This window comes from Pseudochaenichthys georgianus, chromosome 8, assembly GCF_902827115.2.
Source record: "Pseudochaenichthys georgianus chromosome 8, fPseGeo1.2, whole genome shotgun sequence".
NCBI classification, from domain to species: domain Eukaryota; kingdom Metazoa; phylum Chordata; class Actinopteri; order Perciformes; family Channichthyidae; genus Pseudochaenichthys; species Pseudochaenichthys georgianus.
In genome coordinates, this window is record NC_047510.2 from 20,384,788 (window position 1) to 20,412,604 (window position 27,817).

Genomic DNA, 27,817 nt, shown 5'->3' on the forward strand with positions numbered 1-27,817 from the left:
GGGGAAAAAAAGTAACAACATGAGTTATATAACAAGTAGAAATTACACAATCACTGGTTTCTTTGAAAAAATACTTGCTCTTGAAACAATAAGGTCAAACAAAGAGAAAGGCAGAGTGACACCATGACACATGTGGACACTCCTAGTTTCCTCATGTGGCAATCCCTCAGCCGTCCTGCTGGGCTGGTCCTACATGTTACACACCTGAGGGGCGTCCGTTACATTGCATTGCATTTAGCTGATGCTTTTATCCAAAGCGACTTACAATAAGTGCATTCGACCAACAAGATACAAACTTGAAGAAAACAGAATCACATCAGATTTCATAGAGCTAAAACATTTCAAGTGCTACTCAACTGGCTTTAGATAAGCCAGTCCTTTATTAGTATATACGTGCTTTGTTTGGCTGCTGTTCTGCAGCCAAACCCATTTCTAAGAAAGTGAATAATCATTATTACATTTGATGAATCAGATTTTAAGAAGGTGTTGTTGTTGGTGGCTTGCACGGCAGTGGTTAGAGCCGGATTAACTGTAGTTATAAATGCTAAGCAGATGCAATATTTAAGGCAAAGATATAATGAGTGAAAACAGTATAATAGTAATTTATTCAGGTTAAAATAATGACAGTACCGATTGAGAGAAAATTGCTTGAGTGAAAGTCCTGGATTCAAAACCTAACTAGTTGACATATGTATCATCATTAAAATGTACTTGAAGTATAAAAATGAAGCAGTAATAAAAGTAATACAACTTGATTGTGTACGTTAGCACAAAATTAGTAAATGTATTAATTTACAAATGACACCAAATGTAGTGGATTAAAAGTACAACATTTTTTCCTTTAAATATAGCAACGTTTAGGTTGCTTAGAAATACTGAAAATACTCCAGTAAAGTTAGTAGTGTTGACCATCAACTGTACAATTTGCCAAAACCTTTTTCCTAGGAAAACAAAACACTGCAAAAAAGCCACATGAACCAGGTGAGATATTACAAATGTAGAGTTTAATATATATATTTATTTCTGACATTCTGATAAGGATTGCAGGTAGGCTTCACAGTACACACTGTGTACCACTTGATATGCTAAGCAGAGGAGGGAGGGGTGGGCTTGACAAGCGGCAGGTTTTGTTTTTGTACACTAGTAGTGAAAGCAGAAGGAGGCAGTACATCCACAGGCAACAACCACTCCTCTACCGTATTGCTCAGAACACCACATAGGACCATTCATTATGATCCACATTCTCTAGAGTCAAACTCTACATTTCACCCCTCTTACAATCCCTAAAAAGACAGTGATTGACACAAAACGTGGATTATCAAAAGACTATCTATAAGCGCATGCATGACACTTTTTCAGATTCCCCCATTTTTTTTCATTGCAGATTCCTCCCAGATGTAAACAAGTTGAGCTTTACTTTAGACCAACATACTTGGTGGTAAGGTGAGCTATAAAATGTAGTTCTACAGTAGTTAAAATGCTTGATAAAACTACAGTGTACCATTTGGTGAAAAAGGTAACTCTATGAATATGCTATTGAAAATCGTTGTAAAGGTAGATGATCTGAAATTAGATATGTGATGATATTATGACTCGAGCTTTGGGGAGGGTACATGTGTTCTTTTCCCTTTTGAGCAGCATTATAATCACACTTACAATGAACAGGAATGCATGCTTTTAGGTGGCTGTATGTTCCAGTTATGTTGCACAAAAGCATTACAGTAATACTGCCCTGCACTCATAATAATACATGCCAACAAGGAACCTTCATCCAGATGTACCATGTCCATTTGCCTTTTTGCTGTTACAAAATCAGGTAGCCTACCATTGGAAATCTTAGTGAGTCACATTCAGTCTGCACACACAGAGAGAGAAACCCTGCCTTCTCGTATAAATGTATGGATCCAGCACAGAAAATAAAACCTCTATACACATTAATTATGCCTATAGTTCCAAAATAACAACCAGAGTGAGGGCACTTGCAATTGTTTTCATATAATCATCACAACTATCAATATAAGTATCAACATCACCAAAATCTTCATAAACATAGTTCATTGAGAACACACACGGAGCATACCATCACTTTTGGAGAAAGGTTCATCTAGAATTAATAACTGAAAAAAGAAAATACTTGCTTTGTAATAAAACAAATGGCTTTTTCTTCTCTAGGGTTGGGGAGGGTAACACTTTTTGGACTGAGGTGGCTCAAAACACTGTAATTGCACTTTAATTGACAAAATGATAGTCCTAAAACATTTTATAGGTGATTAAAAAAGTTACACTGCAGCATCGGTTATCTGATAAACTTAAAGAACATCAGAATAATTCTCTGCAGTTAGAATTACAACAAAGGACAAAATCATTTTAATATGGTGAAAAAGCGAGTGTGACAAATTAGCTATTATATGAGCACAACAAGTAAGCCGGTCCATCAATATATATGCTAAAGACTACATTATCCTCATTATGAATTGATTAAACGAGCTGAATGTTCTCAAAGTAAACTTATTATTTACAGAGGAATCTATTAAATAACTGATTCAGATGAAAAGATAGGGCAATGGTGTGCAACTCATTAGTGCTAGAGTATATTTGAAGTCAAAGCTCAGGAGACAGAATTAGAAAAAGCCACAATAGATTTCTAGCAGAAATAACATTCTGCATTTCTGCTGCAGCATCATTGTTACCTGGTGTTAAAGAGAAACATTATGAATCCACAATAAACCTGTTCATTGTGTGCAGGGACAAAAATAACAGCACATTTTTAATCATTACATCTTCTAGACATGATAAATATCAGCACATATATTATTATTAATATCATCATTATATATATTTGAAATATGCATTTTTACATATACTTTTACTCTCAGATTTATATACATCAATGTATGTACAGTCTTTGTATTTACATTAGGGGTCAAAGGTCACTGAACCTGAAGCACTTGAAACAAGGTTAAAAGAGAGAATCATACGAACCTAAAGGCAGTGAAGTCATCCATCAATTTTCATCAAACTGTAACAGCACATGGGTGGTCTACATTTACTCTCCAAGGACAACAACAACCAACACACTCACACAAAACAACATACTGCCATTCGGAGGCCCTTGATCAGAAGCAGTTTGTTTATAGTGGCTTGTCATGCAAACACATTGTGGTGCTTTCGTCCAAAGAAATGTAATTTACAGTAACATTCTTCTCATACTGTGCTGGTATAAAGTGAGTTAAAGTGAGCTTACCTGTATGAGGGTAAATGTCAGATAAAGAACAGTTGTAATATGTGATAGCAGAGGGGAAGTAAAGATTGGGTGTAACGATAAGAAGTAAACTGCATTAAACGTTTCATCCTGCATGCAAAACCTGTCTCTACGGCTCAGCATTATCCTAATGTGCACAAAGCTTAAATACCCTGTGAGCAATAAAACACGACTACTCTCTGGAACACCCTGAGGAGGGGCTTTGCTCCTAACCATGTCAGGCTCTGAGTTTCCCTTACCAAAAGTTGCACAACTTGTGAATATCATATTGCAATATGATTGCATGTTTTAATAAGGCAAACATACATTGAAAAAACTACAGACCACTTCATCAAAGAACATAGATGAACAAGCTAAATAAATAAAAAAAATCTCTTAACTTAATACTCATTCTACTATACTTATTCCAGTCTTTCCTCCTAAAGGCAACTGTTTCTCCGCTATGGCATTTTGGTGTTTTTCTTTGTAGTCACATTTAAGTTCTAGCAAGCAATTGTAAGAGATGAGTTTCTTTGCAGCCTGTAGCAGATGTGTTCGAGTCGTGGTTTCAGGTGGGCATTGGTGAGGCCAATTGGTGTTTCCATCAGGCCTTGATGGCGACAGTTAAGAGCACGTATAGCCACAGGGGTGCTGGTTAGCTGTGATGCCTTAGTGTCAAAGGTCATAGAGTGGTGCTCTGTGGCTCCTCCTCAGGCACAGCGTCCCCCTCTGGAGAGTCTGTCACTGCCAGGGACCTCCTGCAAGGGGCACCGCTGAACTCATCGATGAGGCTGTCCAGATTGACATTGATGGAGGGGATTTCATAATTGAAGATATCTAATGGTGAGCATGGTGGGAGAGGTGAGTATGATGAGCAGAATGGTGGGAATGGGGATGAAGAGCAAGAGGAGGAGGAGGAGGAGGAGAAGAGGGCATATGAAGATGATAATGAGGTGTAAAAAACGGAAGAGAGCAGAAATAATATTAATCTTTTTGAGACTGAACTCATGGTAAGTGGCATGTCTGTCCTGATTCAAGTAATCAGTAGATTACATGTGCTTCACATTCTACACAGGGATGTTTCAGTGTGTTCTAGTCATACCTGAATGACTAGTGTGGCATTTCACAGCTTTTTGTGTCTTTTGAGACAACAACAACATATATTTTTGCTAGGTAAAATAAAATAACAGCTCAAAATGACTGCACAATGACACATTACTTTTCACGTTACAACAATGGTCAGGTAAACCAACACAGAGGCAACAAGATGTGTGTGGAACTCTGTGGAAGAATGGCACCAAGACACCAAGTGGGCTTGAAGTAACAATGGCAATCTCATAAGGACCTGATACTTGCTCTTAATATATCCTAATGTGCTGCTGCGTTGACTAGAAGCAGCAGGTCCAAGCAGAGACTACTCCTGTGTAGGAATGAGATGGAGCGTGGCAGTGTAGTAAGAGGGAGCAGAGGTTATAAAAAGCGATGAATCTGCCAAAGGAGGATTGGGGGTTACCTGTGCCCCCCCCGATACCAGTGGCAGACGCGTTAGAGGGGGATGTCTGCTGGCATTGGGCTGGGAATGGGGTACGAAAAGAAGGGGGGCTTTAAGATGGACCTTTGTAAGCGACGGCGTCTGCAATGTGAGCGCAGTGTGGTGCACTCTGGGAAGTCCTTAAGCCATGCATTTTCGGTTGAACTGCAACACCATGCAAAAAGTAAAAAATGTCAACCTGCTCAAAGAGGAAATAGGGAACGTGTTCTGATTGAAAGCTACAGGTAGATGTTTGAGGCAGGCTGCAGGAGACCCCAGAGGCAGCCACAGCACGAGGCCAGGCAGTGAGATGGAGCGCATGGGGTGGGGACGGTCTGGCTTACCCTAAAAGTCCCCCTCACACTTAGCCCACACTGAATCCCTGGCCTCACACAGCTGCAAGGTACACAATAGTAGCAGGGGGGAACAAGAGAATGATAAATATAGCAAAGTGACAGAATGATTGGTATATCATGACAGAACACCTCATCATCAGAACATATACTGTAGATAGAAGGTGGGGTTTGTCTGGCTAGGTGTCTGCGCCTGTTACGCAGTAAGAGAGACTGGACTGTAAAGTAAGCCTCTGACCTACCTCTGCCATGTGAGGGTCTGGGTAACACAGATAAACAGAGAGCACATGATGAATCTAATGGCAACTTCCATACAAGCAGGACGAGCTATGCTTCTCTGATGTTTCCACACATTACCCAGAAACATCATCACATAACACAAGCAATGAATACATAGGTCAAGGAGGTTTGCTCACTACAGTAGCAGTCATTCTTCAGGCATCTGTGTCTAAAGGCAACTTTTTTTCATTCAGACATTCGCTTGGGAACAGTCAATAAGGGTAAGGGGATCTTTTATATCTACATGACATATGACAAGTCCTACAGAGTTCTACACTCGTCCACCGTCTCCATTGGACAGAGCCACAGCGAGTCTGAGAGAGGGCCGCTGCAGCCCCACCTGAGGGGGCGGAGGGGGTGTTGTAGCCAATGGCTGGTGTTTACCTGTAGACATGCTCTCCCCGGGAGACAGTCCATCCAGGAGGCCCAGCTCCAGGGGCTGGGGGACTGTGGCCATGGCCGAGCCTGTGAACAACTGGGGGGCTGTGGGCGGCTGAGGAGGGGGCAGACTGGGTCTCTGCCTGGGCTTTGGGGTGGGCCGCGACTTGGTGAGCGTTCCGGTCAGGGAGGGAGGGGACGAAAGGGAGTGGGACGCCCCAAACAGGGTCTGCCCAGGGGAGCAAGGCGGCACTTGCCCCGGAGGGCAGGCCAGTCCATAAGGGGAGGGGGTGCTAGGAGGTGTGGGGGACAGGCTGACCGGTGACGGCTGACCTGTTGATTGGTCGGACATCCCGCAAGACTGGCTGTAAGGGACCTTGGGAGGCACAGGGGCCAACTTCTTGGAACCTGAAAGCACACAACACAGTCACATTCCTGTTAGATATCAATTAGCAAAAATACACAATGACTTAGATTGCAAGCACTAAATATTGCTTTTTTTCTTTTAACCTTATTCTGAAAAAGACAAAAGTCCTACTATGCTGTTCACATGGCTAATCAAAACGAATACTCCACTAATATTCCTCATTAAATGCAGACCTGCATACTATGATTTACATAAACCCCCCCGGTTAGTATATCCTAGCTTAAGCCTTTTAAGTAACTTTAATCTCCAAAATCCTCTTGATTCCAAGTCTTTCATAATGTTTAAAAGTAGGCGTGTTTCTCCTTCCAACCAGAATCTTTTTGGCATGCATCTCTATCCCAGCACTGCAAACTGCGCTGTATACATGTGCAAAGAATGATCCTAAAACCTGAATAATAAGGCCATATCCCACGTGACACGATTAGGAAATGCTGCATTAGAAATATTGTGGAACAGTGGAATATGTGCATGTTAACACAATCATTGTAAACTCGGACTGAGAGAGGTGCTGACCTTTGCGCAGGGTGTGTGGACTGTGCTCTATGGAGTGGGGGGACTGGCTGCTGCTCTGAGGACTACAGCTGAGGGGGACTGTCGGACCGGCCACCTGGATGCCTTTGTGTCCAATTACAGGGGAGAGCTCTTTACTCTTGAATGAACTGAAAAAGACAGAGAGACATTAGTGTGTGAATAGTATTACAGTAACTGTCAGTATACCTCATGTGCACTACTTTAGAGCCACAGCAGCCATCATCACCATCACCATCATCATCATCACCATCATCATGAGTTTCACTTTGTTAAAGAACACTGTTACCAATATTACCATATACTGTAATCAATATTAATTAATACAATTAACCCAGAACATGTTGTAAAGCAAAGTGTTGGATTGGCATTTCAATCAGAAAAGTGCAGCCTAACAAACCCGATCTTTATTTAACCACTATTATTATTATTATTATTATTATTATTACATCCAGATTGATATAATAATCGTGTATGTATAACAAAAGCACAATACATTCCAGTTTCAGCATGTTATATAGAACATCAATAAATTATATTTATTTATGTGCTGTATTGTAAGATACAGTATATAAAAAAAGAATGTTCAGTACCTTCCTGTCTGTATATAAAGGAGCTTATCATGATCTAAAATACCAATGATGTTCAGAGACAGCTGGGATCTCACACAGTGTAAGATTTCCACTGGATTCCTCACAAAAAAGGACACCGAGCAGAACAGAAGGTGTAAATATTTGTACCCAGCAACAAATCCAAAGCAGAGTCATGAGTGTGTCACTGTGTGGAACCACCTTGATTAACATCAGTATTATTACTTACGGAGAGTATTGAGGATGCACCGTAAATATGGTAGGGATTCCGCATGTAACCATATATGAGCAACGAAATCTAAATTCTGTGCTATAAGCAAAGAGTAGTTAATGAAGGTATTGTATTATCTTCTCACTTTAAATAACGTGTTTCTGCGATTTCATGGCTGTAATAAGGATATCCTCAATAATATAGACACAATGTTGCAAAAACTCATATGAACTCACATCCACAAAGACAACCATTTTGGATTATATGACATCTAATTAACTGCAATTTCGGACAGTCCCTTTGAGATGTCTTTCCCCGAAAAGAATCCATCTGAATGGGAAGCATTGAGCTACCAGATCTCAAGACAGAGCGATATCAAGCGAGCTTGTTCTGATGGCTGGCAAAGATTTGCAGTAATGATTCACACTGTCCTGTTTGTAACACCACAGACATATGAGTCAGGAAACTGCCACAGTCACTCTACACAAACTCAGCACTTTGGGTCCAGCTGAAAGATTGTTGAAACTGCAGGAAGAAGCTTACCAGAACAGAACGGTACTACAAAACTAACCTTACAAATCTCCAACTTCATTCTGCTGGTTAGTAAAGAAAACAGCTGCGAACTGTAGAATACATACATATGCTTTTTGATAGCCATATGCGGCATTGTCCATGTATTTATCATCTACTCAATACCAGCCTGAAACCGAGCGCTATATATGAGCCAGCAACATCCCTTGTTGCTAGGCAACCACCATGAGAGGCATTCCTGGACAACCTGATGTTACAGAATCTAAGGTATGTAATTTGAAGGGGGAGGGGGGGAAAAAGCAAAAGAAAATATGAGCTAGCGAGCTAGAGGAGAGGAGAGATACAGATGCCACTCTGTGATGCATCCATCGTGGCCATGGGTGTGTTGTATTTACCTAGTCAGCCTGGGGGGTCCTCTCTCTCGGGCACATGGACAGGCAGTCCACGGCGGGGGCGGGGGGGCGGACGAAGGGAGGCTAGGGGGGTTGCCAAGGGACTGGTCATGGCGGGTTAACACAAAGGGGGTTTTGATGTAGAGTGGTGAAGCATTAGTGTCCGGTGGGGGGGCATGCGACATGTCACTGGGCGGGCTGTGCTTGGGGAAATGCAGACAGCTGGGTTTGGGGTTCGAATTGATGTCAAGTGACGAGGAGGAGGAGGAAGAAGAGGAGGAAGGGGGCGGGGCCGGGGGAGTGAAGCCAGACCAGCGCAGTGGGGGCGGGGGGGAGGCAGGGGGCTGGGACTCTGGACCCGGTGCCACAGGGCGAGCGCAGGGTGGGGGTTTGGGATAGAAGAGGTGGGGGGCAGTGTGGCACGAGGAGATGGGGTAAGGGGGGGGTGGGCGGTCCTCCCCTGGGGGTGGGTGGGCATGAGAGGTGTCCGGCCGATTTGGCGACACGTTGTCTGAGCTGCAGATATTAAGAGAATAGACAGCACAAAAGAAACAGCTCTAGTGATTGAACAGGGAGACGCATTGGAGCGAGATACCAGAAGCTGTTTTGATGGTTAGTGTGTTAGTGTGTCCGTAGCCAAAATAAAAAAATACAAAAACTGCATTTTAGGGTTGGCGGTGGGCACCAAGCTTAGCACACAGTCAGCTTAGTGCAAACACAACCACAAGCACAAAGAAACAGCAAAGGAAAAGAACGTTTTATTGCCGAAGGAAAATAATAGCGTGTTTCGGACTCCCTCTGTGTTCACCTTGTGTCTGCACACTGCATGGAGCTGTGAGGATCTGTCTCTAAAGCCAAAGTGCTGGTGTGCAGCTTACAATATTATCCAGCTGAGCTGATGACTAAATATCTCTCTGCAGCATATGGAAACCCTAGCTGCCCTTATCTGACTGTATAAGTCTTGTTTGCATGGCAGGTCCTGCAGTCAGCCCAGGGCAGTGTGAAACAGACACAAAACCCTTTCATCGGCTGAAAGAGCCACAGGATAGGAGGGAAAAGCTAGCCAAGCCAGAAGCCATATTATCTCATCTGCCACACAGGCAGAGCCAGCAATCATGAGGTGATTATTCACGTGTTTAACTATGATAATCATACCAGAAAATGGTGAAATCAGTGTCAACAGAAAAGGAAATAATTCACAACCAAAGCCGAGAAAGCCAAGCCACAACAATGGGATATTGGAAATATTAGCATGCTCGCAAAGGACTTGCAGATTGAAGCTTAGTGCCAGGTACAGAATCAAAACTTCCAAACAGTAGTTGGACTAAAACCCTTTAGAGTTAGAGTCAAAAGTGTCATTTTCCTTTTGAAAGGTTAACCCACAAGGACATAAACCTGACAAACCACAGGGTGAATATAAGAGATGTAGAGAGTGAGAAATTATAATAACAGAATGAGACCTTAAGGTGTTGACACGATGCACAAACAAAAAATACAAATTAAGGTGGCAATAGGCACGTATTTAATTTGAATTATTATTAATAAATCTTAACCTCACAATGTAATGGCTATATATTACAACATGAGCATTTCGATTTCTTCCATATAAGCATGTGCTAATTCTGTACCTACCACTGGGTACAATTTGGAATGCATTTCTTGTTTTATCTATAATGATCTGAACAAGGCCATATGTTTGTTTCTAGTAGGCTCTGAGGAAAACGGCGAGCAGCAGTATGGATGGAAAGTTGAACATGGTTCCATTGCCACTTTAATGGAAATATGATTAAAACAGCCAAGGATCTTGTTCACACAGAGCTGAGAAAGTTGATGATGGTGATGATAATGGGGATGACAATTAAATAAACAGGAGTGGATGTGTGAGGAAGAGGGGGGCAAGGTCTCCACTGTGACTTACCAAATCCTTTCTCCCAGTGGGGGGGTTGCAGACGGGGAGCAGGCGAGCTCTCCGGGCTGCTCGGGTATGAGCGTGTCCACGGAGCCCTGCAGGCCTGGCGGGGTGGAGGAGGTCTTTCGCGTCAGAGTGGCCGAACCCTTACGAGACACCCAGGAAGTATCCATAACCCGCACGCCCATACTAGAGACAAACACATCAAGGGTCATATATAATGATGAAGAAAGGGCTGAGTTGGGGAAAGGTAAGGAAGGAAGTGGGGAAACGGGGCATGATACGGTACCTTTGTATCTTCCTAATGCTGCGTTAGTAGGGGGAAGAGAGGCAAAAGGAATGTGAGGTCAGTGATGCAGACAGGGTTCACAAACACTCAGTACACTTTATGATGGGGAGATGAGAGCACCAATGGCAGGGAGGAGCAGAAGGGATGTTCCAGAGGTGAGAATATGTCAGCCCACATAACCTGCCTGCACTTATAATGAACCGGTCTGCACTTATACTGAACCCAAATTAAAGGCGTGTTTTTGGCTAATGCTGGTCTAATAAACACCTTAAAACATAAACAAGGAACACTCTTTATCCCAAGCTGCTCTTTGCTCCAAATAGTACAAAAACACTTTATTTGTATATAGGTTTTGTCATTTTATTTTCTATCTACCAATATGGATATAGTCTTTTGATTTTGGGATGCAGAGGGCTCCAATTCTATCAGTGATTTTCCACCAGCTGGATGAATGACTCAGGCCAGGTGACGTGCTAGCCAGACTGTGAAGGAGGAGCTGGGTGTGGGAGGATGATAAGAAATATTTCCTGAGAAAAAAAAAGAGTTACCAGCAGCCCTTCATCAGAGACTCGTTGCCATAGAGACAATGCCACTCAATTTGATGCAGCGCCATGTATTCAAATGAGACTTAGGCTTCTGTGCTCCTAATAGTATGCGTTGTATGAGCCAGAATTAGTGAGATATGCGGCCTAATCCCCACCTCTGCGTGGCTTTTGGAGGGTCCAGGGATTCAAATATAGGTTAAAGTTGTTAATTGCTTTATAATGGCTGCCTCAAATATAAGAACACAATTAATTAGATGCCTGTGAAGAGGTGTGGGTGGAAAGAGAGAAAACAGAGTGAGAGTGAGATGTGGGCAGCAGAAGGATGGACTTGGCATCATACCCATCCTTCTTGTAAAACTCCAGCATCATGTTGTCCGTGGCAACGCTCAGTGGCCGTCGGGTCTGGTCGTGCTGCTGCTTGCGCTCCGATTGGTCCAGGTCTGGTGAGGGCATGGAGCTGTAGTTGGAGTTGTGGTTGCTGTGGATCGGGCTGCCGTAGCACCCTGTCAAGTTGAATTCAATCTCTGAAGAAGGAGCAGACACACCATCAGCATTCATAACTGTTATGGACATTGTGGTGTTGGTGTGTGAATGTGTTGGTCATTGTGGAGTCTATCACTTTTATGTGGGAGTTACTACTACTAGTCTAGTCAATCTCTACTTAAATCCACTTAAAAACGTAAAAAAGTTATACTTGTTTTTGTTTTAATCTACTTCAAATAAAATGTATTATAATGATCGTTAATGTTTTGATTATTTCAGAGAGTAACATTATTGCATGGCTTTAATCAAAAGAGTAACACAAAAATATATGGAGAAGAATTGCTGGTGTTTTTACTGTATATGAGACTTGTGCAAACAGGAAGTGACTGCATGGTCTACTTCCTGAAGTCAGGGGTTGATGATGCTGAAGCTTTAAAGACATCATCATCAGATCAGTTTTAGCTTCATGTATGTTTTTGTTGTGACATTTGGGTATATGTTGTTTGATGTGGTGCTTTTCTTTGTGAACTGACACACATGAAGGAGAAACATCTTATTTGTATAGGTCTGAGCCAAAGGAAGTGACAATATATTAATATTCTAAGTAGTCATACTAGTACAGTTAATACGTTGTTCACGCATTTTTCAGAAAAAGTCTATTTTTACAATTGCTTGTAATATTAATTAGGTCGAACTGGGTTGTACAAATTGCAGGTCATACCCTAAAATATATATAATTGAATTTTTTTTTTTTAAAGCCATTATACCATAGGAATGATTGAAGATCAATAGATATATATGGCGCCCAGCCTTACTATAATTTTACATACATAGTATGAGATCCCCACCTCCAGGGAAGAACCAGTCAGCATGCTGAATAATGGGCTCAACGATGCTAACAATCTGTAGGGACAGGGTGGTCATCATCTCCGTCATGTTCCTGGAAAGAAAAGAGATAATTAAACCGCAGTAAAATCTTATGCGATACGTGAAGGTAAGGTAGATGTGTTACAACAAGAAATACATACGGTTCAGTGTGTGTCCAGAGCAAGTTAGGACCAAGAACAATGGCCTGGTTACCGGGACTCATCTTATTGTCGTCTTGGAAGTCGGTTAGCTTGGCTAAGAATTTGATTAGATATCTGTGGGATTTGAATAAAAGCAAAATAATAAGATGAAACTTTACTGTATTTTTTAAAAGTATAAAAGCCACATGGGAACATTATTATAGGACAGAAAATAAGGGAAAGTGACTGACCTGAAATTGTTCAAGTTGTCTGTCGGGAGTTTTTCACACACTGCCATTAATGCTTGAAGCCTCTTCTCCAAATCTGGGATGCTGGAGAAATACAATCATGATGGTTACACTGTTGCTCTATTACTAAATAAATGTCACCATTTTGGCAGTAAAGACTCCCTTTATAATGGACTATTCTATGTTGTATCTAGGCCAATGACATAATTGAAGAAAAGCCAATTTAAAAGAGAACAGCAACTCACTTGGAGGCCTGAATCCATTCATCATAAAGTTCAGTGGTCATCAGTGGCTCAGGGAGCTCACGGAGGTATGATTTCAGAGCCCCTTTGGTGAGAAAAACAGGGAGAAAGTGAAGACCAGTTTGCTCTTTTAGAGGAAGGGAGGGTGTTGTTCCCTCTTCAGAGTACTGGTGAGGCGATGCCCCATATCTCCACTACCCTCCAGCAGGCCCTTGCAGCAAGTGTAACTGCCAAATTCAGATAGCTCTACACAGATTTCATGCTAAAGTGTGAAATGCACAGCAATATCAGAACAGAAAGGCTTCAGGAACATAGCACTAGCGTTAGAGCTGATGAAGTTTGCACAACGCTTGTAGACAAATAACAGTATTTTCTGGCAACCACGTCCAAAACCAATCAAAACTTTTGATATGACCTTTAAAATTGCAGATTCCACATCATAAAACAACTGGCAGATGTAAATAACAATCATTGCCTTTAACATAGAAGGATAAAGAAAGTGTGTAGGGGTTGTTGTTATGGAAATGGGCTTTGAACAAGGCATTCGTGTGGGAGTGTTGTTCACCTGCGATGGCGTGTGGGTCGGAGGAGTACTCCTGCACATCCAGAACTCCACAGTCCAGGGAGGCTTTCAGCTTCTTCAGCTTGGAGGCTGATGGAGCGATTCTGAAGAGGCCCTGCAACCCACACGCAGGAAACACATAATCATGTGTAATTATCACATCTAACATGACCTGTGCATAAATGCTGTGCACAATTCATAGCCATTATCGTTGAACACTTGACATTGGCTGATGATAAATAACACAGAAACAAACTGTTGGCTTTACATACGTTTGTCCATTAATATTTTAATGTAAACCATCTTTATAGCTTGCTGTCAGATTTTAATTGGTTAGAGCAAACATATTAAAATCGTAAAGATGATTAGTGAGCTCAGTCTCCCACACATGTTTCCTGTTGCAACGATGTTGCTACTCGGACTCTAAACTTCACAATTTTAATTTGAATTAAAAGGTCAAGAAGATCAGAGCCAATTCAAACTCTTAAAAATGAGTCATTCCAGGCCGACAACGTCAGGTTTAAACTATGCACTGAATAGTGGAAGTACATCTCTGTGTGTTGAGATAGTCTAAACTAAATAATATAAACACAATAAACTTTTAAAGGTATTTTTAAAATGTATATTAACTCCCATACAGTATGGCATCTTTGTAATAGAAAGATTGATACGTTTAAGCACCAAGTGACACATACACATATTAACTTACACCAAAAATACCTAAGCGATGTGTCTGTCAATTTGTATGTGTATGTATATGTGTATATGTGTGTGTGTGTGTGTGTGTGTGTGTGTGTGTGTGTGTGTGTTTGTATGTCCTCTACCTCCTCTTGCATGCCACACTCTAACAGCATTGTGACACAAGCTTCAATGGGGAAGGCAATCTCTCTCCCACTAATATTCAGATGATCCTCCAGAGACTTGCCATACGACGGCTTCTCCACCCACGCTTCTGCAACACAAAACAGTCGCTTGAATTGCACATAGACACAACAGCAATTACATATATGTTTCTTGTTATTTAGCACCTTAAGAATAGCAGGTAGCATAAGTAGGGAGGTGAAGGTAGAGCTTAATACGATTGTTATAGGACATTTCAAGGCTGTTATTACTTCAGTGCACATTTGGAGCATATTTCTTCACACACACGCATGGGCAAACACACACACGCACGCACGCACGCACGCACGCACGCACGCACGCACGCACGCACGCACGCACGCACGCACACACACACACACACACACACACACACACACACACACACACACACACACACACACACAGGAGAAGTAAACTGGACACACTCAAAGGAGAGCTTGACACGGTAGACTTACCTTGGTGAGCTTTTATCTGGGGCAGGATACTCTGAAGAATCTCTAATGACTTCCTGTGATACTCTGCCTGCGTTTCTATTAGCTGTGGAAGGAGAAAAGATTATAACAGACAACATGATGAATGAATGAATTGTGTATAATGTACAATGTTAATTGTAACCTGTGCCAGCATGGGATCAAATATTTTATTTGCAAAAAGTAAGGATAATATATACTTACTGTCTGGAAGTAATTTGCATAGTCTATTTCTTTGGCCACAAAACTGTACATATCTGCTGACAACTGATCCTGAAACAGAAAATAGAGAGCAACCATCTCATACAGTAAGAAATCATCTAATATATGGTAAATGTAACTGTAATTCTGATATATATTAGAATTGCTCTGATTGGAGACTTACCCTACATATCTCCATCCGATTGGCTGCCTCCTCCATCTCCTCTCGGAGAGACTCTGCCTTGGCGCCGGGCTGCAGTGTGCTTGGGTGACTAGATGACTTGGATGATTGATGAAATCTATAGAATAGAGTAAAAAACAATGACCACTGTACTGGATATAATAGCTTCCTGAGCATTTCTTTTAAATAGGACGTCATATACCTTGTTCTAGCTGAGTCCATGTCCAAAACAAGTTTGGCTAAGTGCTTCCTCTGTTTTTGGATGTTTGGAATGTCCACCTTTAAAAAAAAAGTGCTTGATTAAAGTCAGTTAATGTAATATAAGTGTAGCACTAAATGAGGACCATGTGCTGCTTGTCATTTTTGGACAAAAGAGAAATAGCTTGTAGAAATATTATTAGGTTGATATGTCTTAATTGAAGCTCACCTCAGCGAGCACATACATAGGCTCCACCACATCTCTTTCTATCTGAAACTCAAACAGGATGAGCTCCTGGGCCAACTTCTCCTCCGTCTCCCCACACATCATCAGCATCTTCCTGTTTGATGACAGCCACACACAAAGTCAAAGGCATCAAACACAATTAAAATGCAGACAAGGGTAATGAGGACAGAGGAGAATTCAATAGCTGAATCAATAAGTAAAGATGACTCCATGTGTGTGTGTGTGTGTGTGTGTGTGTGTGTGTGTGTGTGTGTGTGTGTGTATGTGTGTGTCAATGGAAAGTGTGTGAGCTAAGTCCTGTTAAATACAGGGACTTACCCCAGGAGAGAGTCATCCCCCAACACAGCAGCTCCTTCTACCATACATTGTGCAAGGATGGTGAGCGGTAGTTTCTTCTAATAAAAAAAGATAACAATACAAAAGCTTCGGTGAGAATGATAGACGGTTATGAATACTTTTATGTTGCATCATCGCACATATGTTCACATCAGTTTGCATCAGTATTCAGTGTCTGAGAGGATGATGGCTGCAGTTACTCACAGAAGGAGACTTGACAGATCTCTTCTCGACATCGGCCCCCTGCTGACCCTGCAGGCAGGCCGTCAGCTTCTTGTGAGTGCTGTGTGTCACCTGCTTGACCAGATCCAGACGCTTCTCCACCTGGAAGAACACACACACATCAGAAACGTCTTGCAGTCACAACACACACCCAACACTGTGCTCCGATAACACATCTGACATTTGTTATGCAGCGTCAGACATCTGCACCTGCTATTATATACATGGTAAAGTTTATCAGTGAAAAAGTTATGGATATTCACAAACGGCAATGATTTATATTCAATTGAAATGTTGTGATGGGCCTTTTTCATTCATAACATTTTATTAATTAAAATAATCATCAAATATTGGATGATTGAGTGGAAGATCCAGATTGAGCCCAGTTGAAGGTTGTAAATAATCAAAGGAAAGGTTAAAAGAAAAAAGCTTTTCTGCTAAAAAAACAATTATACTTTCTTGTACAGATTTATGAAATACTGGATAGTAGCTCTGTCTTCCTTTAAAACGTTTTAAATCAAACAAACCAGAGAATCAATCTATAATTAACCAAAACACAAAGGTATGTACCCTGTGATAAAACCTTGCTTCCCTTTGAAGGGGCCCAAAGACAATACAATCTCCATCATAATCACATTATTTACACCTTTAACACCGTTTTAACACAGCATGAACACTGACAGCACTAACTGCTTAGAGACCATCATTTCATCAAGCACCTGTTAGCAGGTGTTTGGATCACACACACACACACACACACACACACACACACACACACACACACACACACACACACACACACACACACACACACACACACACACGCACGCACACACACACACACCACACACACACACACACACACACACACACACACACACACACACACACACACACACACACACACACACACACACACACACACACACACACACACACACACACACACACACACACACACACACACACACACACACTCACTTGTAGAAGGTCCTCGCTTAACACCTCTGTTTTCTCGGCCCTGTAGAGATGAAAATGTAAAACAGTAAGGGTATTTATCTAGGGGAGACATTATTAGCATTATTTGGAGCTGGTATTTTAAAACATTCTCTCTATAAACATTGAAAATCAGGAGACTGAAATATCCATTTCCAATTATCATCATCATACAACTTGTTTTGCCACAAGGGAAAACTTAAATTCTCAACTAGAGAACATGAAGATATGATATTACATAACAAAACGTTTGCAATAAGGTCATTTGAGGCACAAGCGGTGGCGTGTCTTCTCCAAAGATATTCACAAGTTGTGAAATAAAGTCCCAGCTGTATTGCACTGGATGTTGACTCATTCCATGAGTTCTTTTGCACATCATCAATGTGGCAGTGCTCCAAAGTTGGTGGGCTGCATCCATGCACTTGTCCCTTTAGCGCATGTGGGGGTGTGCATGTGAGTGTATGGGTTTGACTGTCTCTCTCAGTCATGATTTAAGATGATCCATAAAGGGAACACATTAGTTATCAGGCGAACTATTCATGTTGTAAACTCGCTGGAGTTTTCTAAGCGTAAACAAAACAAGCAGGACCGCAGCGAGCAAAGGCCACTGATACAAATATGCCGTTCCCACTGAGGAGCATCACATCCCACTGTGAATCCAGCAGACTGGGGACCTAGCCAAAGACTGAAGGAAAGGGCAGAGAGGTACTGCTGCTAAAGCAGATACAACTACTCATCCGGAGTATTGAATGAGCCAGCTTAGAAAACAGCAAACCACTGGATATCATAAATATAAAGTGTCCAGTCAGTTAAACAGCTTATATTTTAAGACTTGAGGCAGATTTTCCAACAGAGATGAATATCAATGTAATGGCAAATTGTCTTAAAGCAGCACTAATTACATCATTTTGGGTTGTTTTTTGGAATTCCATTAAACATTTTGACTTCCACAACACACAACAATGCACACATCTAAAGCAACAATCCAAGACTTATCAGGACCGCCTTATCAAAAAGGAGGAAAACCTTTACTTCCTGCTGAAAAGGTCAGGTCCAGTAGGGTCCTGTAGACCCTAAGCAACCACCCAGTGGGGCGCATTTCTCTCTCTACGCTTTCCCTTCCCGTCTGTAACCTCTTCCTGCTATTGTGCCCCAACCATGCCAATGCCAGTTGTGAATAGTAGTTTTTGTAATCATTTTTAAAAATAAATCTGAATTCATCTCTCTGTTGCCCAAGAGAATGGAACAGACTTTGTTTTGTGCTCTATTATTCATCAGCCAGACCAAAACACATCAGCAGCACAATACTGAAATGCTCTTTTCATGTATGATGCCGCGTCAATCCAACACATCGCATAGCAGCTCTGTGTTGCCCCCTGCATAGTGTTGATGGAACATTTTTTACAAGAAATGACAGTTTGAGAATGGCAGAAAATAAACGGACCACCATTTGTCTGTTTAATATTGACATGATGTTGTGTATTTACATATTCCATACGATATGGCCTACAATACAACGCTGCTTTCCAGTAAAGAAGAACGTTATTAGCTGCTCTCAGTGCCAAGATGTGAGTGTGGTGCCAGGGGAACTGGGTCAAACCATGTACCAATGGATCTAATCACAGCCTGCCTGCTGGAAAACTGCTCTGCTCACTAAGGGAGGAGGAAAGAATACAGGACATGTGTGCAAGTTAAAGAGGGAAAGAGAGCATGGTGGTAGAGCAAGGAGTCTGGCATAATTTGTAAGGATAAGTGTGATCGCAGATTGCTGATTACATACGAGGGATACAAATAACCCAAGCACTAAAGTTTGGCTCAGTTTTGCTGCGACACTCCAACAGCCGCTAGAAATCTGTAAAACGCAATGTCCCATAAAATACCTTGTAGGCAGGACTGTCAAATGTATACCATGCTGAGTGTGGAGCCTGCAGGTCTGCAATGCAGCTGTGAGCTCGTCACTGAAGTGTCCTCACATTGACTGGCCGAGATGTCCCATAGGAGACTCTGGCAGCAGAGGAGCTCTAATAGGGGCCCAACAGCACAGATGGGACAGGAGACAGTGACAGGGACGTGGAGAAGGGACCAATGTGCTAGAAGTTTTAATAGTGGGGGCCGTCCTGCCATCTCCAGGGAAAGTGTGGGAATGTTTCCTTGAAGGTTTGACTCCATGCTGAACTCATGTAAAGTACATGTCTAAAGGGTGGGTAAAACATACAATTTTTTGATTGCATATGTTACATTATTTATTATTCTTTGTTAAGAATAAGAGATTGTAATTTATGCGTTACAGTTATGAAATATAGATTGCGACACAAACTGTTGAGCTCTCATTACGTTAGGATGCAGAATCTCAAGATGACTGCTAATACACCGGAGATTGTCATTCAACTTGTCAGCAATGTGGAGATTGTTCCTATTAATTTAGTTCAGTCTATAGGAGGCTAATTTATAAAGTTAATCAACCTCTTTGGTTTTAAATGTGCTTAAAGTGTTGCAGTTTTTCTCAGCTTGTCTTGGTTTACATCACAAGATTCAAAGTTAAACGCAGGCATCTGGTGTTCTGGCTCACCACGACTGACGTGCCCATTATGACCCAGAAGACTTCATACAGATTTGATCTTCAAAGACAGCAGGCCGTCTTGTTCTTTGAGCTTGTTTGTTTTCAGACAGTGGTATTTCCTTTTAGGAAAGCACTACCCCACATCACCAGCCTATGAAGGCACAGAGACTAAATGCAATTGCATAGGCTGGATCGAGTACAGGGTGTGATGGAGCTGCTATACACTCTGATGTAAAGCTAAGCCGCAGGAGATTTTGGAGGTGAGGAGTGAAAGTCCTCCTCAAATAGTGTGCACAATGAGTCCTGCGGGGAATGTAAACACGTGGGAGAGTTGGCAGCTATGTGGGCGGTGTGCACATGGAGAGAGAGGAAGACTTTGCCAGTGTTATGCCAACCATCTGCCACTTTGCAGGCATTCGTTTACCTGGAGCTGCTGATGACTCAATACAAATATGCACACACAACACTCCTATAATACAGATTAGTTATATCAGGTCAAAAAGCTGAAATGTATAATCAAATTAAAATAGACAAAAACTAGCTTTCTTTGAAACATCAGTGGGAAAAAATCGAACCAACGCAACAACAGACAACTGCATTAACATGAATTTGTACAGAACATATTCACAAATACAGATGTACAGCCAGACTTTGATAAAATCCCTCTCCTCCTCTGGTGAAATTCACAAAATGCTGATATGATAAGAAGAAGAAAGGTCTAGGTATCTTGACAACATCTGGGCTTTTGTGTTTACAGCTGGCTAAAGAAACACAAAATACTGTGTGCATATTTTCCGAGGAACCATACATTCTAAGTAATTGTTGGAAGTGAAATGTGAATACCAAATATTCTGTTGATCATTTATAGATCAGCTGCACATTATACAAATATTCCTTATTTAATAAACACGTAGGCTATAGTAATATGTTAATGTTGGAACCGCTTGTGCCCAGTCCCCCCAGCACTGTGCATGGTTAATGAAAGCATGAATAATCCATGTTGACATAATCAAACTGTGAATTAAATAACATCCCTAGTCTTGAACATTTCGCCATGGCAGCTAGCCAACTGTTTGCTGTAACAGTTGGAAAGTGGTCATGCTCTGGTTTGCTCACACTGCTAGCCTGGCTAACAAAAGCGCTAACTCCTGGGCCGGTTTAGAGCTGAGCTATAGATCTATGCTAGATGCGGCGCTGCGAGGGGGGGTAGTGGAGCAGAACGGTGGCCCTGGGCCTCAGCAGGGCACCACGCGGCCTGGAGCACTGGCATGAGATGCACAGTCAGCCACATACACACAGTGACACACACACACACACACACACACACACACACACACACACACACACACACACACACACACACACACACACACACACACACACACACACACACACACACACACACACACACACACACACACACACACACACACACACACACACACACACACACACACACATACACACACACACACACACACACACACACACACACACACACACACTGATACATAACCATTTTCATGCTATATATATGCTCTCTAAATATTCCTCCATTTACTGTTTTTTTCCCTCCAGACCTTTGCCGTGTAAACGCGTCAAGAGGCCCACTCGGTTTCCTCCCAAATGACAAGGCGGAGGGCTGATGGGACTCAAGGTTACTAAAACAGAAAAACCCACTTACTGTAGTTGTCCAGCAAACTAGGTCACAGATCTGTTAAGTATGCAAGAATAACTGAGAGGAGTGTACACACACATGCATACGAGCATGCGCGCACACACAAGACACACACATGTCCAGAGAGAGAGAGAGAGAGAGAGAGAGAGAGAGAGAGAGAGAGAGAGAGAGAGAGAGAGAGAGAGAGAGAGAGAGAGCCTGCAGCATTCAGCAACGTTTCACTTGAAACACAAGCAGTGAGTTATCTCTAATAACTTTACTCATGGTGAATAATCTCCACAAGAGGCACTGACTACACTGTGTGTTACCCTTGGCATCTGCCCCAACACAAACACGCTGCCCCTGAACAACAAGCCAGATCTCCAGAAGAGAGCATCATTTAAGTTGGAGGCAAAAAGATCAATGTTTTACTTCATGATCACCCAGCCATAGATGGAAACATTGTCCATGCCATAAGTCGTCGTCAGTTCTCAAAAAGAGGAAATATTCTTTTCCCCTTTTGAAAATGTAACATGTGGGTTGGCAAAGCCGAGCGAACGTGATAAAACAGCCAATACCAAATGAGCGTATCTAAGCAACCAAAGCGCAAGTACATGATTTAACATTTACTGCACAGAAAAGAGAGATGGAGTACTTTCTTCTTTGATCAAAGAGCAAGACTTTAAATTAAGAATAAGAAACTCTTATTAATGGAATAGTGCTTCCTGTTTTCTGCCTATTGGCATTCCTGAATGGAAGGAAGTGAGCATTTCGATAGGGAGTCGCCCGTCTCCTTTGGAGAACTTAGTTATTTCTCACAACAATGCCACTCTCTTACTGCAGTGTATAATGCAGCAGTTTACCGAATGAAGGCCTTGGGTTGTACAGAACAGAAATAATAAGCCTTACAGTATAAGCAGAGCACAAAACACTATGCGAGTAACATTCTGATGTCTCGCTTATTACCTATTTCTGAGTACTCTTACAGCTATATAACACTGCTTTTATACTAATAAAATGTTTCTTTTGGTGAAGAAAAAATATAAAGCTGCCTCACCAGCAAGTGTATTATCCCAAGGCTATTGGATTTATTTATCAAAAGGAAAACTAATAATACATGTAAATGTATACACTCTTTAGATGCTGCCTTGCTCCTGAATGCATTGCAGATTGAATGGCATCTGGTTCAATTGCTGCATTTCAGTCAGGCTCTAGTAGGTGACATTATGAGCAGCAGTCTAGGTCAACCCCGACATCTGTAACACAACAAAATCAAATATCAAAACAAAATCAGTGTGTGCCATGCTGTTTATCATATTACAAACATGCACAATTCACTTTTGCCGATTTTGGAGTTGACTACCAGTACATGGGCTCTTTAAGAGGTTAGTCCTTTGATTGAATGAGTGACAGAAAGGGAGAAACAGGGCTTCTGTCAGATATTACATCATCTCTCTTTTGATGGCTAAAATGGCCCCCTGACAAAGGCTCTATCACTAATTCAATCCTGTAGTATGCTGTCTGTGAGAGGCACTGACGGGGTTTTGGGTAAGTTATCAACAAAGACCTCTGACACTATCACTGATTGACTCTACAATTTAGCAATGGTCTTAGTTAAAATAAAAGATACAATGACACAAGTAATATCTGATTTGTGATTAATACTGCCTCAGAAATACATAAAACTCTTGCCCCGGATGGGCTTTGTCTTGTTCAACTGCATGCTGAAAGTGTTCCATTAAAGTATATAATCAGCCAGAAACTATACTAAAGTAAACCCAGAAAAGCAGTGAATCACCAGCTCCGTGAAGGCCTCTCGCTCCGAGATCTCCACAGTGTTGTCGTCATTTGCAACGCCAGCGATTCAAGGCTACAAGGTGGAGGAGGAAGAGGATGAGAATGAGATGCTGCATTGGCATTCAACAGGGATACCTCCTACATCTCATGTTACCTGTCAGCTACCATATGCTCGTTTAGAGGGTGACACACATTCTTGCCATGAGGTGCATATGTTAATGCTGTGCTCAATGGAACAACAAGAAAAGACGTTCATACAGAAATGTGTTGACAAGATTAGAAGATTAATCTTTATTTTCTGTCTTTGAGCTAACATGAGAGTGAAGGAGTACTACAAGTACCTAAGTGCATACACATGTAAATGCAAACGTCCCACTTAGGTGTACACAAACATGCACACACATGTTTGCTATGTGTCCTTTTCCTCTTTCCATCATCCCACTCATATAACTACTTTGTATGGACACTTAGATTCTATGAGAGGCCGGCATGCAAGCTTATTGGCAACACATTCACCTACTGCGTCACATAGTCAGATGGAAGGGAAAGGGAGGAAGAGTGAGACAATGCGGGAGAGAGAGAAATCCTTTTTAACCCATCTGCCAGCCCACAAATAGCTGCCATTTTCTGATGAATGCAGAGTGGATGAGGAGCTGAAACCTAAAGGTATGAGCAGGAAGAATGCTATTATCATACACTAGTGGTACTGGTGAAAATCACACAGGTGAGTGTGCAGAGTGGGAGAATGGATGTTAATTTGTCAGAAGGTAAATGCCAGAGACAATGGCTCCCCTTTTAAGTGTGCTCTTCCCCTTTCTTTCATGTGTAAAAATCACTGACAGATGTAGAGACTTCTTAAAGGGATCTTTATATCAGGCTGTCCTAGACCTAGATAGGGCAGTGAGTCGGGAATAGATAAATAGGTCAAGAGAAATGGAGGGTGGGAGCTGGCTGGAACAAAGCACCCATTTCCTGGTTTGTTTGGTGTGTATGAAGGCATTGGAAAAACAATTCAATTAATATTTAAGAAAAACCCAATTATTGAACTACCAACAATGATAGCTTTAATTCACAAAGATCTAACAAAATGCACACAAACAGAAGCCCAAAACCTCTCTCTTCACAGAGCTGTTACACTCTGTTGTCTCTTACTGTGCCATAACACATTTCTTTTAGCTATAGAGTATGCATGGCTGCACATCCTCCAGTATGGAGTCTTGCTTCACGGAGGCGATTGGTCAAGCTGGCGGTCACATGACATGGATCTCACCCAGGCGAGCAGCATCAGCCCCGGAGAGCCAGAGAAATGCTGACACAGCACACTTGATCGTCAACCCCCCACTAGAAAAGACCTTCAATCTCCATCACATATATAAGACACACATAAAAGAGACTCATGGTAATGTTGTCACTGCGGTAGGACACCATTTAAGACGTGATAATACATGCCTGAGTAGATTAAAAGACTGCGGTCCTATTCGTTACCTCATAACAGAGACACACGTCTGCTAATACAAACAGATTCTTCTTATCAAAGCATTTCCAACATGGACAGTTTTGTCTTGTTGGAGTTGTTGAATTGTTTTGAAAGGCGAGGAGGACTGGTCAGCGTTATTACCAGCTCTGAGCACTGAGACTGCTGAGGTTCAGGGGGGTCAAACGCTCTCACCCCCTGTTCTACTCCCAAGATGGGTGAGGCGGAGTCAGCAGAAGGATCTATACATTATCTGAAGCCTCAGTGAGAACAAATGGAGCGTAAGTGAAACCATTAATGAACAGTTATGGACCAGAGGATAAAAATACAGGTAAAGTTGAAACCCGAAGCCACAGTTAAACACAATCTCCCCATGGGACGGTTTAAATAATGATTAAAAACACGAGGGCATTTCCTTCCTCCTGGAAAATAAATGTTGTTGGAAGAAGTAAAAACAAAGAAAGTAGTAGCATGATAGGGATGCTTGCTGAATGTTTACATAAAGATGCCTCATTAATTTGCACTTACACACATTTGTCCGACCCCTGCCTGCTGATCCTGCACTAACACACCATGGAATGTGTGTGGATCTAAACACACTGTCACTACATTATATATGCAAACACACACTCACATAAATCTCCTTTGTGGGTGGTACTATCAAGGGATGTTATCGCCCTTCTTGGTTTCGGGCGAAAACATAAGAAACAGCCATTTCAAAACGTAAAGCACCTCTTGAACTGCTTCGATTTATCGAAAGAGGGGAACGTGTCTTACATTTGAAGATAGTCTTCAAATAAATGCAAGATGAGATGACAAAGAACAAGCACGGCAGAGTTTTTGAAGAGCACATCATTATACCATAATTGTGTGTCATTTTTGCACATGTGGATGCAGAATTGTTAGTTTCAGCCACGATATACTATGTCGCAAATATACCAGGAAAAATGTGGCTTCATTTAACTAACCAGCAGGGGTTTCTATGGCACAGCTTTGGCTTTTCTTTCTAAACATCTTTCCCTGTGACACCGCCAATGTTTGACACTGCTCAAGGTCACCGGGTCAGATCTGATACTTCTTGCCACAATCCAAAACTCAAATCAACTGTTGTTTCACCCCCTTTGTTCCTCACTGTGGATAACTGTGAATTCCCACAGTTAGGGTTTAGAAATAAAAATATTGACTCCATAATGCTGCTGGTAATTATTATCTCACAGGCAGATCCCCTCAACAGCTCGCTGTTGCGTCTCTTAAAAAAAACAGCGTGAGATTGATATTATATTCATAACAGCAATGGCTTTCAGTACGTGTGGGATGTTCATGGAAATAGGGCTATAAGTGCATACACAAACACATGCAAGGAAGAACAGCCTTCTCTGCTAACATGAACACCGTGTCTTCCCACACACATATCCAGAATCAAACCCACACACACTATAATGAGTCATACAGAAAATTAATTTAAAAAAAGAATGGAGCTCGATAAAGCAGCCTGAACCAGCTGACAATGATAGCACAAACAGAGGCTGCAAGGTGTGTCGCCTCCCTCCTAGCCTTCTGAGTGCATGCAAGTCACACAGCCTTGTAATAATAATGACCCAAACCTCCTGCTCCTAATCCCCCCCCTGTACACTCAGCAGAGAACACCCTCTGGCTCAGTGCTGCTTCACAAGCTGCTCTGCCTCCCTGTGAGGTGAACGAACAGGGTGGGGGGAGAGTGATAAACGCATAAGACCTGTGTAAAAGGTCGCATCTATTTCTGTAGGTGGCAGGGGAACTCAGGACCACCCAGATGCAGGGCAGGTACAGGAGATGAGGAGAGGAAAGGAAAATCCTCCCACATTAACCTCAGATAGATCTGTTTTAGGGAACTACAGAGACATGATAGCCTCCTTTTTTTTTTTTTTAAAGGGTGCTAATATAATCGCATTATTCAAGCAAAAGTATGTTAGATAAGTACCAGATGCGAAATACGACCTTCAGGAATGCACGGACTGGATTACCCACGCCAAAGAGCTAGGTGCTTCCCTGCTCACAGCTGATATTACTGCGTAATGAAAACATTGCGCCTTTTCCCAGTTTCCCTCACGTCGCAGCCCACACCGCATCAGTCTGCATCACGCTCACCTATTGACAGGTTCTGTGACAGGAGGTACATTTAATCACATCGTAACTTCACAATTACATGTTTTACCAACTTGAAACGTGAAATCTCGTCTTAAAGAGGATGTTGTATCAGCGTAATGTTGGTAATGCGATGGTCTTTTGCCTATGTTATGTATTTCTGTGGGCAGGTTGCATTGGGGCAATGCGCCTACACGCTGCCTATGCGGTAGCCTCTGCAATGGACATTACGCACCAACATGAACATGGGGAATTCTATTGTTCCTCAGAATTTCAACGAGTGTACTGACCATTGTCTATTCCATATAATCAGCCTAATCACATGTAATAGAAATCATATCTGCATGGATGAGATGCACATCCTATGTGGGCCAAACAGGGGGTCTCTTCCCGTTGGCCCGGCTAGAATAGCGCACGGAGAGGGTTTGCTTACCTTCCCACCGTTTGGTTGGCGAGCTGTCGCATCCGATTGAATTGCTTCTTCATCTTGAATTTTCTGCGTTAACACCTACTGGGGGAAATATTCCGCATTATTTCTCTCAATATAACGGTCCGTGCTCCACAGAGGTGTAACACAAAATCCAATCTGCCCTGTTTTCCTTCCCTCATCGCAAACTGCCAACGCCGAAAACCTATTCCACACGATTACATATTTTCTAATGATATTTTCACATCTACATTTGCCCCACTGCCTGCGCAGGGATGCTGGACCAATTCACCGCGGGC

At 42.1% G+C, this 27,817-nt stretch overlaps 1 protein-coding gene across 6 annotated transcripts; it reads right to left on the bottom strand.

Moving 5' to 3' along the window:
* Window positions 1-358: 358 nt before the first annotated feature.
* arhgap44a (Rho GTPase activating protein 44a) lies at window positions 359-27,817 on the bottom strand. Of its 6 annotated transcripts, none has more exons than XM_034089706.2 (23): window positions 27,525-27,817; window positions 17,465-17,504; window positions 16,466-16,585; window positions 16,244-16,320; window positions 15,908-16,019; window positions 15,683-15,759; window positions 15,484-15,598; window positions 15,303-15,371; window positions 15,084-15,165; window positions 14,571-14,698; window positions 13,750-13,861; window positions 13,188-13,269; window positions 12,946-13,026; window positions 12,716-12,829; window positions 12,536-12,627; window positions 11,545-11,728; window positions 10,660-10,677; window positions 10,380-10,559; window positions 8,465-8,977; window positions 6,723-6,868; window positions 6,116-6,190; window positions 5,117-5,168; window positions 3,989-4,078 (listed from the first exon to the last, which is right to left on the bottom strand). In XM_034089706.2, the coding sequence occupies exons 1-22, from the start codon at window positions 27,575-27,577 to the stop codon at window positions 5,161-5,163; spliced, it is 2,478 nt and encodes an 825-aa protein (XP_033945597.1). In that variant the 5' UTR covers window positions 27,578-27,817; the 3' UTR covers window positions 3,989-4,078; window positions 5,117-5,160. The 6 variants fall into 6 exon arrangements, with proteins under 6 accessions (XP_033945596.1, XP_033945593.1, XP_033945598.1 ...); XM_034089703.2 differs by having other exon boundaries at window positions 5,789-6,190; XM_034089705.2 differs by lacking the exon at window positions 5,117-5,168 and having other exon boundaries at window positions 359-4,078.